The sequence below is a fragment of the Doryrhamphus excisus genome, chromosome 14, assembly GCF_030265055.1.
Source record: "Doryrhamphus excisus isolate RoL2022-K1 chromosome 14, RoL_Dexc_1.0, whole genome shotgun sequence".
In the NCBI taxonomy this organism is placed as follows: Eukaryota; Metazoa; Chordata; class Actinopteri; order Syngnathiformes; family Syngnathidae; genus Doryrhamphus; species Doryrhamphus excisus.
The window spans coordinates 13,050,681-13,065,060 of record NC_080479.1 but is presented as its reverse complement, the minus strand read 5'-3'; the positions used below and the strand labels follow the sequence as shown (position 1 = coordinate 13,065,060).

At 45.3% G+C, this 14,380-nt stretch overlaps 1 protein-coding gene across 2 annotated transcripts; it reads left to right on the top strand.

The window, feature by feature from the left end:
- The first annotated feature begins 334 nt into the window (after positions 1 to 334).
- Positions 335 to 13,995, top strand: col1a2 (collagen, type I, alpha 2). 2 transcript variants are annotated; one of them, XM_058047741.1, is made up of 50 exons: positions 335 to 871; positions 2,540 to 2,541; positions 3,151 to 3,186; positions 3,386 to 3,469; positions 3,767 to 3,823; positions 3,898 to 3,942; positions 4,027 to 4,080; positions 4,161 to 4,214; positions 4,303 to 4,356; positions 4,436 to 4,489; positions 4,609 to 4,662; positions 4,750 to 4,794; positions 4,884 to 4,982; positions 5,058 to 5,111; positions 5,246 to 5,344; positions 5,534 to 5,578; positions 5,653 to 5,751; positions 5,836 to 5,889; positions 5,980 to 6,087; positions 6,167 to 6,220; positions 6,296 to 6,394; positions 6,479 to 6,532; positions 6,604 to 6,702; positions 6,791 to 6,844; positions 6,925 to 6,978; positions 7,096 to 7,149; positions 7,408 to 7,461; positions 7,554 to 7,598; positions 7,724 to 7,822; positions 8,004 to 8,111; positions 8,197 to 8,250; positions 8,338 to 8,391; positions 8,618 to 8,671; positions 8,764 to 8,817; positions 8,929 to 9,036; positions 9,126 to 9,179; positions 10,205 to 10,258; positions 10,346 to 10,507; positions 10,576 to 10,683; positions 10,774 to 10,881; positions 10,968 to 11,021; positions 11,109 to 11,216; positions 11,295 to 11,348; positions 11,433 to 11,540; positions 11,626 to 11,679; positions 11,807 to 11,914; positions 11,998 to 12,241; positions 12,322 to 12,506; positions 12,610 to 12,852; positions 12,976 to 13,995. In XM_058047741.1, exons 1-50 carry the CDS (start codon positions 802 to 804, stop codon positions 13,120 to 13,122), a joined length of 4,056 nt encoding a protein of 1,351 aa, XP_057903724.1. In that variant the 5' UTR covers positions 335 to 801; the 3' UTR covers positions 13,123 to 13,995. The 2 variants fall into 2 exon arrangements, with proteins under 2 accessions (XP_057903724.1, XP_057903723.1); XM_058047740.1 differs by lacking the exons at positions 335 to 871; positions 2,540 to 2,541 and adding an exon at positions 2,813 to 2,819.
- The last annotated feature ends 385 nt before the right edge of the window (positions 13,996 to 14,380 follow it).

Genomic DNA, 14,380 nt, shown 5'->3' with positions numbered 1-14,380 from the left:
TCAGAACATGGTGTTCCTAGTGAGGGGATGGCAAGTCTGGTCATGTGAAGATGTCAGCTGTATAGTGAGAGAGCTGCAGTATATGTTGTATGTTTTATTTCATATACATTCCATTAATGGGCTTTTCCTGTTGAGTGTTTCGTGGATCAAAAACATTGTAAAATTGTTTTAAAAATATACTTCATAACCAAAAAACGAGGAGTTGGAATACTGACTAGTATGTCTGCAAAAAAAAGCAAACATTTAGAAAAGCTACAATATACTTAAAATCCAAAAGCCATTGCGCACCTTGGGTACATTTTACGCGCGGACGCGCAGCCAAAAGCGCGCCGAGTTGACCGTCCGGTCTCCCCGCGCCGCTCAAAAGAAGAAGCAAGACGTGGGCCTTCCTCTCCTTTTTAAGCCTCTACGCTGTCCACGTCCTCAAAAAGAATGGATCTAATTAAATCGATGCACTCGTCATCACGGCTCAAGTTTTGCCAAACGGTCTCTAGTGGTGGTGGTGGTGGTGCAGAGGAGGCTGGGAGATGCAGGACCACATGACTGACTGCGAGCGAGAGAGGGATGGGAGTCAGATTGGGTTTCTCCTCTCTCATTGGCCGGTGGGCCGACTTTTGACACGCAGACCCGGGACCCTCCTGCCATATAAATAAGCCCGATAGAACTTTATTATTCTAGCATCACGGCTGCAGGCTTCTGCTCAGTTTGGAGTTACTAGCGTCACCTCAACTGTATGCCTGCTTGAAGGTGGTTTAAAAACAGGGGCACAGCAGCACAAGGAGTCTGCATGTCTGCGTAGACATGCTCAGCTTTGTGGATACCCGGATTCTGTTGCTGCTTGCAGTAACTTCATACCTAGCAACATGTCAATGTAAGTTTCATTATCTGATCTTTTCTCTCATGGATATTTACACCCACGCTGCTTGAGGATCTTTTTTTTTGGCTTTGGTTTGGAACTTACATCAACATGAAGACAGCTCAAATCTTGCTGGTATTTAAAAAAAAAAGGCGACGGAATGAGTTCATGCAGAGGAATCTTCTCTTTTTTTCCACGGATACAATCATTATCATAGGAGTAGTTGCACTCCTAAAAAAAAAAAACAGAAAGTTGTTATTGAGTGAGACATCGAAAGTAGTTGTCTTAGATTCATTTTAGTGCGATTAGATTTGTAGTTTGGGAAGAATTCAGAGATGAAAAGATTTGGGGCGTTGTACTTATTGTTCCATGCAGACATTCAGGGATGAAGATTTAGTATAGGAAAACTGCAAGGGGTCCCCCTGGTGGTCACTAGTGCAAACTACAACTTGGAACCAAATTGATGTATTAATGTTTGATGTAAATTCAAGTAGAAATAGCACTAATATTATATTGTATTTTTTTTTATTTATCATGCAATTATTTTGGGGTTAGATTTGACTTTGTATAAATTAGAAATTTAAATGTAATTGTTGAAGGTTTAATGTAATTATGTAGAGAATATGCATGAGATATGCGGTTGTAATGTAAACGTAGCACGTGTTTTAACGTTGAAATGCCTGAAACACTTTACATAAACAACCTCAAGTCACCTGGTGGGCCCATTGGCGCCACCTTGTGGTGTATATAGGACACGACGCTTTCGAGTTCAGGGGGAGGTCCTGCCCAGCCAGTACCCAACCAGAACCAGCTGGTCCACATTCAGAGATGCAAAGATCGTAGCACTGTGAGATAAGACATAAAAACAATCGTCATTAAACTATTTTTAAACAATTTGAAGAACTAATTTGACTTACTTTTCACCCAAATGGAATAATATTGGCATAATATTACACATGTATCTAATTTGACATATTCCTATCTGCAAATGCTGTAGTCCTTATGTCGTTTGCAGGCTGACTATACATGTCTAAAGGACATGGACTATATACATGCTGAGGCCTGTTCACAGCCTAATTCCTGCCTGGAATGCTTTGATTTACATTGTTGTTGAAGACATTTTAAAGTAAGCTATGATCAAGATCTGGTGCACATTTCTAGTAAATAAAGCTCCGCACATAACCTTGCAGTTCCGCTATCTGGTAATACAATGTATAAATAGATGTAAATGATATAAAAATGACATTGTTGCTCTTAAGTTGCTTGTGTTCTAATGGAATATTCCCTTTTCTCTCCCCCACCCTGCTCTTCTCCCTCTGCCTCCTCTTCACCTGTCCATCGCCACAGACTCGGTTAGTACATGCATGCATGCAATCATGAACACCACATGACTTACCTTGTCTTGCAACTAAATGCCCAAGCGAAGGATACCTCTCGTACTGGTCCTCTTTTGAGCAATCTCAACTTCAGCCAAACTTGTGCCCCCCTCGCCGAAATGACTGTGTCTGGGTGAGGGTCCGATTGGCTAAAGAGTGTCAGTGAAAGCTTAAACCGCCTGTGCTGAGGCGCCCGCTGGGGCCTGCATGGCACAAAGGATCCTTTCTAAGGGCAGCCAATACACTTCAGGATAATATCTCATCCCAGACCAGCAAATGAAGCTTGATCTCAATAGCGAAGTCGAAGCTGTACCTGACGATGGCACATTTCAACTCACAATTGAGATTGCCCAAACTATAATGGCGGAATACATGTTTGCAACTTCAGCTGCATTAGTAGACTCTTGAAGTGACTTATGTGGACTATGATGCTCTTACTGCTGCTCCGTTTACATGACATTTAGATGTTCAGTTATTGTATAGCCACACATGCACCTCATGCTTTTTGCAAAGCAGACTTAAGGAGTGAAGAAATACATAACATTTACATGTATTTATCTTCTTTTCTTATTTAGGGCAGCATGAAGGTGAGCACATAATGTTGTTCTTATGTGTGCTTTAACACCACCAGCATGGCACATCACAGCAATAGGTTTAGCCTAGACGAGGTCAGAGGGCAATATTTTGTCGTGTCACGTCACTTGGCAATGTGTCCTAACTTGCTTGTCCTGCGTCTTGTAAGGTCAAGTTTGTTCACATGCACATTTTGATATACATGCTGTGTGCGTCTATAGCGTGCTTTATTCAGTTCTATTTGGGCTACCTAAGCAAGGAAAGGAGAGGCCCGCTTTGAAGCAGTTAGGCGGAGAGACATCTGGAGTGTATTTTAAGCTGACTGACTGTGTTTTCCTACTGCAGGGCCCCCGAGGAGACAAAGGACCTCGAGGTGACAGGGTGAGTTCAAGTGAATCGGATCATTTTGAATATTGTCGAATGTTTTGAGATGTGAAACACAGCACGTAGAGTTAATTAGGTCAAGGCTCATTTTGCGTAGTTTATGTACTTAATACCTGCCTGCTAATCATGTCTGCTTGCTAATCATGGACATGACAGCAACACAAGCATCTCATGGACACATTTTGCTCTTCTCCAGGGTCCCCAGGGACCTGATGGAAAAGATGGAAAACCCGGACTCCCTGGCCCCCCTGGTCCCCCTGGTCCCCCTGGACTTGGAGGAGTAAGTTTATATATATATCATATCATGTATTGACAGCGTGTGATCACCTGTGTAGTTCAAGTTCAAAAGTTCAAAAACACTTTATTTATCCCCGAGGGGCAATTTAAAGGACACAGAGAGCAGCATATGGAATAAAAATGTAGAAAATGCATTGCAATTGCAAATTGCAATGTATTAATGCAAACACACAATCTGATCCAAAGTTCAGCCGTGTGTCCTCTTAAATGATTGACATTCATACTGTAGTATTACAGGCCTACACTGTGTCCATAATTGACCCCATTTTTGTTGTTGCAGAACTTTGCTGCTCAGTATGATGGCGTTAAGGCTCCTGATCCCGGCCCCGGACCCATGGTGAGAAGCGCTCAATTTAACCAAAGCTGATTGAATTATTTGAACAAAAATGCTAAACCATTGCTTCTCTTTAGGGTATGATGGGAAACAGAGGCCCACCCGGACCTCCTGGACCCCCTGTAAGTTGGCATTTTCACTCAAATCCCAGTTGTTGCTGTAACTTTAGCACGACTGATTGTTCCATCTTGGATTTGTTGTAACAGGGTTCTCAAGGACACACCGGACACCCTGGTGAGCCCGGAGAGCCTGGACAGACTGTAAGATTATTTGGTTATATAAAACACTCCACCAAGCAATCCCTAAATGTTTGGTGAATAATATCGATTGTCTGTTGTAGGGCCCCGTTGGTCCTCGTGGCCCCCCAGGACCTCCTGGCAAAGCTGGAGAGGATGTAAGTAAACATTTTGTCAGAATGGAAGCACAGTAAAACTTAAAAGTTCTCTCTCTTGGGATTAAATTGAGTGATTTTTGGCTTTCAGGGTAACAATGGCAGACCTGGCAAGCCTGGAGACAGAGGTACCCCCGGCCCTCAGGTAGGCAGCACTCACGCTTGTTTAGGAGGAATAATTAACAACACCTCTCGCTAATAGTATGTTTTTTTTGTAATTACAGGGTGCTCGTGGATTCCCCGGAACCCCTGGACTTCCTGGAATGAAGGGACACAGAGTGAGTGGAAGCTTAGATACACTCGGCACAACAAAAGAGAAATAGTGTGCAAGATTTTCTTAGCATTCTTAGCATATTATAAAATGTCTTCCTTTTTCTTTGCCTTTTGCTTGTTTCAGGGTTACAATGGCTTGGATGGACGCAAGGGAGAGTCTGGTGCCGCTGGTGCCAAGGTAGGAAAGCGATCAATAGGCAATAATCATCCTCCTCTGCTATTGCAGATGTATATATTTTACGTTGTTTTCTTTTTTCTCATGTAGGGTGAGCCCGGTGCCCATGGAGCTGCTGGAAGACCCGGACTTGTTGTAAGTGTTGCATCCAGCTCCACGGCCATCATATACTAGTGTTATTTCCTCTCACCATCCATGTATCGTCCGTGTCTCCCCACATTTAGGGACCTCGTGGTCTGTCTGGTGAGAGAGGCCGTGCCGGCCCTGCTGGCCCTGCCGGTGCTCGTGGTGCTGATGGCAACACTGGACCTGCTGGTGCTGCTGTAAGTAGCTTCCCAGGGTAGAGGCTAATTTGGGGAGTTTACTGTACATTCTGACACTTTACTTACTCTCCGCAGGGACCCGTTGGTTCTGCTGGTGCCCCAGGTTTCCCCGGTGGCCCCGGACCCAAGGTGGGTCTATCTTCACATTCTATACTTTTTTAGGCGTTTAAATCAGTTGTAATTTAAACTACTAGTCTAATGTTGAGCAGTGTTTTATAGGGAACTGGGATGTGTATTGATTGGATGTATGTGCTCATTGACAGGGAGAGGTTGGAGCTGTTGGTGCCTCTGGTCCCTCTGGACCTCAGGGAGCAAGAGGAGAGCCTGGTCCCAATGGTGCTGTTGGCCCCGTTGGACCTGCTGTAAGTGCACTTTTTCATGTGTCATTATTCGCTACCCATAGCCCTTTAACTATCATTTAAATCATGTATATTCCCTTTTGTGTTTTTCATGTTTCTCTATAATAACTCTATTCATTCTGAAGATTGAAGTGAATAATGTTGCTGGTATTTACACTTTGTTGAATAAATATTATTGATGCTCTTTCCTAGGGTAACCCTGGTGCTAATGGCCTGAATGGAGCCAAGGGAGCTACTGTAAGTCTTCAAATAGGACTTCTTTGATTTTCTGCAAAGTGATACTCAAGAGTCCATCATGGCTGCCGTTTTAGGGTACCCCTGGTGCTGCTGGAGCTCCTGGCTTCCCCGGACCCAGAGGAGGACCTGGACCTCAGGGACCTCAGGGTGCCGCTGGTCCCAGAGGCTTGGCTGTAAGTACACATGCCCAGAAAAAACATTGTGTACTTGGATAGTATTTGTACTGAATGCTTCTGGTGTGTCTGCATCGGTTTTAGGGAGATCCTGGCGTTCAGGGTGTGAAGGGAGATGTTGGTGCCAAGGGAGAGCCTGTAAGATTTAACCACATCCAGCTTATGTTTTTTGAGTTTTTTTTCATATCGTGATTAAATACATTGCTGTGTATCTGATGCTTTCCACAGGGTAGCGCTGGACCTCAGGGAGCCCCCGGATCTCAGGGTGAGGAGGGCAAACGCGGACCCACTGGCGAGATCGGTGCTAGCGGCCCTGCTGGTAGCCGTGGATCTAGAGTGAGTGACCGTTGGAGTTAGCAGTATCATTTTTCTTGGATCACCACTGACATTGGTCTTAATGGTGTCTCTCCAATAGGGTTCTCCCGGTAGCCGTGGAATGCCTGGTGTTGAGGGAAGAACCGGCCCAATTGTAAGTCGAGCTTCACACGTGGAGTGAAACATGCTCCTCGTTTTTCTGACGTATCTCCCGGTCCGTCCCACGTAGGGCATGCCTGGTGCTCGTGGTTCCACTGGCTCTGCTGGAGCTCGCGGACCCCCTGGAGATGCTGGCCGTGGTGGTGAGCCTGGTCCCGCTGGTCTCAGGGTGGGTATTTTGTGGAATTTCTCACTGATAGCCCAGCACTCCAAAGTAAAATTGCTATAACATTCAACTTCTTCATCTCAACAGGGTCTCCCCGGAAGCCCCGGAAGCTCTGGACCCCCAGGAAAGGAGGGACCTTCTGTGAGTGACAAAAATTCAGTCAAATTATGTATTTCATACTAATCACAAGGACTTCCTGTTTCCTTATCTAGGGTCCTGCTGGACAAGATGGCCGCACCGGTCCTCCCGGCCCAACTGGACCTAGAGGCCAGCCCGGAAACATCGGCTTCCCTGGACCCAAGGGACCTTCTGTAAGTAGATGCAATGACAACATACACAATATATAAACATTATATATTTATGATATAAAAATCATCTTTCCCTGTTTGTATCTTTTAGGGTGAGCCCGGCAAACCCGGAGAGAAGGGATCTACTGGACCTACTGGACTGAGAGTAAGTCAGTTACATATAGAGATATTATAAATGATGATTTATTATAAGCAGTTATTGAATTGCGTGATCTCTGTGTGTAGGGTGCCCCTGGCGCTGATGGCAACAATGGAGCCACCGGCCCCATGGGAATTGCTGTAAGTATGCTTGCGGCCATTTAACAGTTTAAAGAAGTCATTTATTTTGATTGATAGCAGCTTCGTGGACTTTTAACACGGTGTCTTTAATCGTGGTTCGCTTTTTCTTTGCTACAGGGCGGTCCTGGTGAGAAGGGAGAGCAGGGACCTTCTGGCGCTCCTGGTTTCCAGGTTTGGATCTGTTTCTAGCTTCCGAAAGTGTTTAGAGCGTTCAGTCTGCATTCACATGTATAGATAAAGTCAAATGAGGTTTAATGCGTCAATCAGGTTTAATAGTAACAAATCATTCTTTGTGTTTTTGAAAGTAATCCTTCCTTTGTGATAGTGTGAATGTAGTTAATTCTAACTACATGTTAGAGTTTTATGTTCTAAAAATATACTAAACCATTACCATTAAATGCCACTGAAGTCACTGCTTGACACATTCAGGGTCTGCCTGGTCCCGCTGGTGGCGCTGGAGAGGCTGGCAAGCCCGGAGACAGAGTAAGAAACCATCAGAAACACAAATATTGCAAACGCAAAACCACTTTCAAAGCTTACGACGTGTACTAACCAGCATGGTGTGTCCCTAACAGGGTATCCCAGGAGACCAAGGAATCGCTGGACCTGCTGGTGCCAAGGTATGTAAGAGCATCATGATGATAATAACCATAGAGTATCTATTCACACACACACACACACACACACACACACAAGACCACGCGCTGCTAGACTTTCCGCCAACTCTGTGTGTGTGTTCTTGCAGGGTGAGCGTGGTAACCCAGGTGCTGCTGGATCTGCTGGACCTCAGGGACCTATTGGAGCCCGTGGACCTGCTGGACCTGCTGGCGCTGATGGTGGCAAGGTAGGATGTTGGTTGTGGTAGACTAGTTTGGTGAAGGTGACTAGTTTGCTGCCACGCTCGTAGTGCAACTGAGCGAAGGAGACCAGACACTTCAGCTTAAGCAGAGCATAAATATGAAGTTATTGTAGAGGAATCCTCTATTTTAGATATTTTAGATATAAAAAATCAACGTTATTTCCAGGGAGAGCCTGGCCCTGTTGGACTTGCTGGTGCCCCTGGACACCAAGGAGCTGGTGGCATGCCCGGAGAGCGTGGAGCTGCTGGTCCCCCCGGAGTCAAGGGAGAGAAGGTCTGCATCCAAAAAAAGTATTTGCATCCTCTGTGGAATTTCAGTATAAGATTTGGCTTCAACTTTGCTCTTCGTTCTTCCACAGGGAGAGGTTGGACACAAAGGACCTGACGGCAATCACGGCAGAGATGGCGCCCGTGTAAGTGCATCTTCCATGCTCAAGCTCCTGACGCTCCGAATTGTCAAAAAGCAGAGGTTTAACATCTTCTGCCGTCCTGCGTTGTAGGGTCTCCCCGGACCTGGTGGACCCCCTGGACCCACAGGAGCCAACGGTGACAAGGCAAGTGTTTTTGGATTATCACATGATCTCCTCTTAACCCTGTTAATCAAACAATTATGCTAACAGTCAATTCCAACAAGGCTACGTATATCTCGGCATCGTCATTAAGTAGAAATAAGAACCAAAAAGTAGCATTCATATCATGTGGTTTTGGTCTGGGATTGGTATTATAGTAGACATCCCACCATGTCCCATGTCCACGCTTCATAGCAATTGTCATTTGCAGGGTGAGGCTGGATCCTTCGGACCCTCTGGCCCAGCCGGAGTCCGTGGTGCCCCTGTAAGTTGCCATTTTTATTCATATCAACCTTTGTATTGTTTTCAGCAGTCTGCATTATTTTGCTGAGGTTGCATCTCTTTTTCTGGACATAGGGCGAGCGTGGAGAGGTCGGACCTGCTGGAGCTCCTGGATTCGCCGGACCCCCTGTAAGCCAGCACACTTACAAGCACATCCTGTCTGAGCATAACAATCTTACATATGAGTAAACACTGAAATACATCATCAGAAAGCATTGCTAAGCCTGCTTGTCTCTACAGGGCGCTAATGGTCAGACTGGAGCAAGAGGAGAGCGTGGACCTGCTGGAGGAAAGGGAGATGTTGGACCCTCTGGCCCTGCTGGACCCTCTGGACAATCTGGACCTGCTGTTAGTATAACGTTCATTCTGGGTTTTTTTCAATTAAATTCACAAGACGCCAGTATGGATTAAATGTGATTATTTTACCTGCTTTTCAGGGTCCTTCCGGACCTGCTGGACCCCCTGGTGCCCGTGGAGACAACGGTCCTCCTGTGAGTATTAAATAATACAGTATAAGAACACTACTACCAGCTAGCATATATTTCCAAAAGTGGTTTCATAGAACAGATTGTACAAAGGTATACTTATATTCTTTACAATCATCAGATGAACTGAATGAGATTTGTGGGTGAGCGGCATCAATGGCTGTCACTCAATCATGCCTGTCGCGCTAAAATACACATACACAGTCTCAGAAAAGCTACCGACCATAAGCAGTCATGGCTGAGCAAGTACGTTGGAACCCCAGCAGTACCTAACCATGCCAGCACCTTAATAGTGTTCCACTTGGACAATCCTATTACCAAAACAAAGGGTAGTATTTTGTATTCTCGTTATATGTTTCTGTTACTACCAAGTATAGTCATTATTAGTCAAAACATATGCATATTTAATATATATATTTAATATTTAATATTATGTATTATTGGCTTAAATGAAGCATAAGAAGAAAAAAATTCTGATAGAACTAAAATACCAATTATTCTAATGTATCAACTATTATTGTATTGTGAGAGACACACAAGCACCAGACTTGTGAATTATCTCACAACCGGCACAATAATCTCTAAACACAGTTGCAGGCCTTAACCCAAGCCACGCCACGCTGAAACTCATCTCTGAACCCCTTGACATCACTTCCTGTCTGCCACTTACTCTGCTCTTTTAGGCAACCATAAGCATGACTCTTATTCCTGTCTTGTGGCTTGTTTACTCATTATGTTATACACTATTACATAATATGAGTGTAAATGTTACTATAGGGGTGTTATTTTATGTCTAGAGGGCTCTAATAATGTTAAAGCCCCTTGTAAACAGGTTTCACTATGAAAATGTTTCATTCATAAATAAGGAACCCTACTAATTCTAGAATCAATGAAGTGCAATAAATGAGGGATTTGTGTATTTGTATCCATGACTACATCTTGTAATAGTTACTTTTATATTTCAGGTAAATTCATCTTTTATGGGATTTTTTTTTGAGGAATGATTGAGCTTGTGACTTTTTTCATGTTAGGGTCTGACTGGTTTCCCTGGAGCTGCTGGCAGAGTTGGACCTGCTGGTCCTGCTGTGAGTACATTTTAGATGGCCGACACCAAGCATAAAAAATGATATTCAACATTTGATATTATCTCCTCTTCCCTTCTCCACTATCAGGGTATTGTTGGCCCCCCTGGCGCTGCCGGTGCCGCTGGTAAGGATGGTCCTCGTGGTCTTCGTGGTGACGTTGGTCCCGCTGGTCCCAGTGGAGAGCAGGGTATGGTCGGACCCCCTGGTGCATCTGGAGAGAAGGGTCCTTCCGGAGAGTCTGGTCCTGCTGTAAGTCGGAGTGCACTCGTCAGATGGTCACATGGTCCATCTTCATAATCGTAATTCATGCGGCTTAGGGTCCTCCTGGTCCTCCTGGAGCATCTGGACCTCTTGGACTTCAAGGATTTGTTGGTCTTCCTGGAGCTAGAGGAGATCGTGGTACTCCTGGTGGTCCCGGTGCTCTTGTAAGTACTGATTTCTGACTTTAAAACCTTCTTTGGAGCGTATTTGAGACAAGTCATCAAATGTGTGTTACTTTGTTTTGATCATCGTAGGGAGAGCCTGGTAGAGTTGGACCCGCTGGTCCCGCTGGAGCTCGTGGTGCCCCTGGCAACATTGGCATGCCTGGTATGACCGGACCTCAGGGAGAGGCTGGACGTGAGGTACAGAGTTCGATTCACCTCCATGCTGTTTTGAATAGAACTTGTACAAGAGCTTGGTGTTAATGTATATGATGTCAAATTGACAGGGTAGCCCTGGTAACGATGGACCTCCTGGTCGTCCTGGTATTCCTGGAGTCAAGGTACTGTCCTCTCCAGCACCTGAACATGCATTGTACAGAAAATACATTCTCTTCTGACCTTCACTTGCCCTCTTCTGATGTTTTTAGGGAGACCGTGGTGACCCTGGTCCCGGTGGTGCCATGGGACTTGCTGGTGCTCCCGGACCTGCTGGCCCAAGTGGAGCTTCTGGAAGACCTGGAAACCGTGGAGATTCTGTATGTTTTGCACAGAGAAGTTTTTCAACGCATTTCCATCAATGACTGATGATTGATGATGTCTTTCTGCATCAACAGGGCCACACTGGCCCCACTGGACCTGCTGGAGCCGCTGGAGCTAGAGGTGCCGCTGTAAGTAGCCTCATGTCAAGGGGATTATGGTATCGGAGTGCCATTCTAGGATGTCTTCAAACATGGTGCGTGCATGTGTTCTAGGGACCCGCTGGTGTCCGTGGTGAGAAGGGAGGTGCTGGAGATAGAGGAGAGAGAGGAATGAAGGGTCTTCGTGGACACCCTGGTCTCCAGGGAATGCCAGGACCTTCTGTGAGTGAAACATACCTACCGCCATCAAACATAATGCAGTATTGTATTACTTCAATGTCATTTATATTGACCTATCTCCCTTTAGGGACCTCCTGGTGACACCGGAGCTGCTGGTCCTCATGGACACGCTGGACCTCGTGTAAGTGCAATACTGATTATAGTACTTATGTACTGGACTTGTGTATTCTCAGCATAACACATAGTAATAGGTATAGTATCATACTGATAGACATATGTGATAAAAAAATGTTGATTTCCTTCTTCAGGGCCCCGCCGGACCCCACGGACCCCCTGGTAAGGATGGTAGAGCTGGTGCCCATGGTTCTATTGGTGCTGCTGGTGCTCGTGGAGCCCCAGGACACATCGGACCTGTTGTAAGTATATTTTGGAAAACCAGACAGATTACTTGTTTTACATGAATGAGATTCATCACAAAGCCTTATCTTGTCACCATTAGGGTCCCGCTGGACCTCCCGGTCTGCCCGGACCTCCCGGCCCTGCTGGTGGTGGCTATGATCTGTCTGGATACGATGAGTACAGAGCTGATCAGCCCGCCATGAGAGCTAAGGATTACGAGGTTGATGCCACCATCAAGTCCCTGAACACTCAGATCGAGAACCTGCTCACCCCCGAGGGCTCCAGGAAGAACCCTGCCCGCACATGCCGTGACATCAAGCTCGGTCACCCTGAATGGACCAGCGGTACGTTCGCAATCTTCCAGAAGTCATGCTCTGCTTTAAATCGTGCAGAGTAACCAATCCACCATCTTCCTGATCTGTAGGATTCTACTGGATCGACCCCAACCAGGGTTGCATCAATGACGCCATCAAGGTCTTCTGCGACTTCACCACTCGTGAGACTTGCATCCATGCCCACCCTGAGAGCATCGCCAAGAAGAACTGGTACAGAAGCACAGAGAGCATGAAGCACGTCTGGTTCGGAGAGACCATCAATGGTGGCACTGAGGTGAGCAGCACAGACGACACAATCGTGGTGCACGTTTTGACTAATTGTCACTGCAGTTCAATGTTACAGTGTTACAAGTGTTACATGTGGTGTGTTTTTACAGTTCACCTACAACGACGAGACCCTCAGCCCTCAGAGCATGGCCACCCAGCTGGCCTTCATGCGCCTGCTGTCCAACCAGGCTAGCCAGAACATCACCTACCACTGCAAGAACAGCGTTGCCTACATGGATGCCGAGACCGGCAACCTGAAGAAGGCCGTGGTTCTTGGCGGCTCCAACGACGTGGAGCTGAGGGCCGAGGGCAACAGCCGCTTCACCTTCTCTGTGCTGGAGGACGGTTGCACTGTGAGTAGCGTTCTTTATCGTTATTCTCCGTACACCCACTTAGCCTTGCTGAACACCATACTCAAACTGGGTCTCTTTTCCTCCTCGCTCACCCCCCTACTCTCCCCCTCCTCCTCCCCGCAGAGACACACTGGTGAGTGGAGCAAGACAGTGATTGAGTACAGAACAAATAAACCATCTCGTCTGCCCATCCTCGACATTGCACCTTTGGACATTGGTGGAGCTGATCAGGAGTTTGGTTTGGACATTGGCCCAGTCTGTTTCAAATAAATAGACTCATGATAAATTAACACCCCAAAAGAGAGAAAGAACGAAAAAAAAAGAAATCTCTGCCCTTTCTGTGTTTTTTTTTTTTTAAATGCTGTTTTCTCACTGCGCATCCACTTGCTTAAGATGGGCAACTATCGGAGAGGACTGAACGGACTGAAAGGAGCGATTGTGCAATGCAAATTAATACAGCAACCCCAAAGGGACGCGGGAAAACACCTTGTTGTGGGACATCATGTCATCCTTTTGTAAAAAATCAAAGAAGTGTAATAAAAACGCTGAAAGTACGCATCACTTTGTGGTCTTTGTATATCTTCCAAAGAGGAGGTTTAAAACCACAATTTCCATGAAAATAAGGTTTAAACTACCTCATGCATGTACTTAAATAGGCACAACCGCGGATCCACAACAGAGATGTTTGGGCTTCTAATGCTTCAAGCGTATACAAAGGTGCTCGGTAACGTCAAGCGGAGATCAATGGTGCTAATATGCAGCTGTGGACAAAACCACTTGATTCTGTATTACTTTGTATTGATCTTTAAAGAGTCTCGCATTGGTCCTCTGGTACTCTCCCACTTTAAGCAGGTGGAATACTCCTAAATCTGATGTCTAGTGTTTTGTTTTATGTTTTTTTTTTGTTTGTCATGAAATTTTTAGTTTGTTTTGGGTTTTTGTTCAGGCTTTTTACCCTTCACACCCCACATCCAGAGTTCATACTGACATCCATTTTTTTTTCCATCCCATTCTGAATGGATTTTAGGCCACTGATCTCTCTCGCTCTCGCTCTCAAACAAATGACATCACAAAGTCTATTGTACCTATTTTGTATATGTGAGATGTTTAAATAAATTGTGAAAAGTTCTGAAATAAAGCATGTCCAATGTTCCAAAACACACTACTCACTGACTTAAGTGCTTTCCTGTTGACACAAAAGTTGGGTGTCACTTACTTTTCCTTTTAGTTTGACTGATGACTGACGGATCAACATCAGTGAAAACATGCTCACCCCATCCATGCCAATGTGTGATTACTAACATGTCTCTTCTTGTACGGTTGCATCCTCCTTGCCTATTACTGCTTTTGCATCCAAATAAATATGGATTGCAGTCAGCCCTTTGGCATTTTCTAAATAAGCGTCTCATTCAGGAAATGGAAACAAATTATAAAACTTTATAGTCATAAGAAATAGTGTTATCCATTCAAATTTCGAATTTCATATATAATTCAAAGCAGCTAAAACATAAATACCACCGCTGTATTA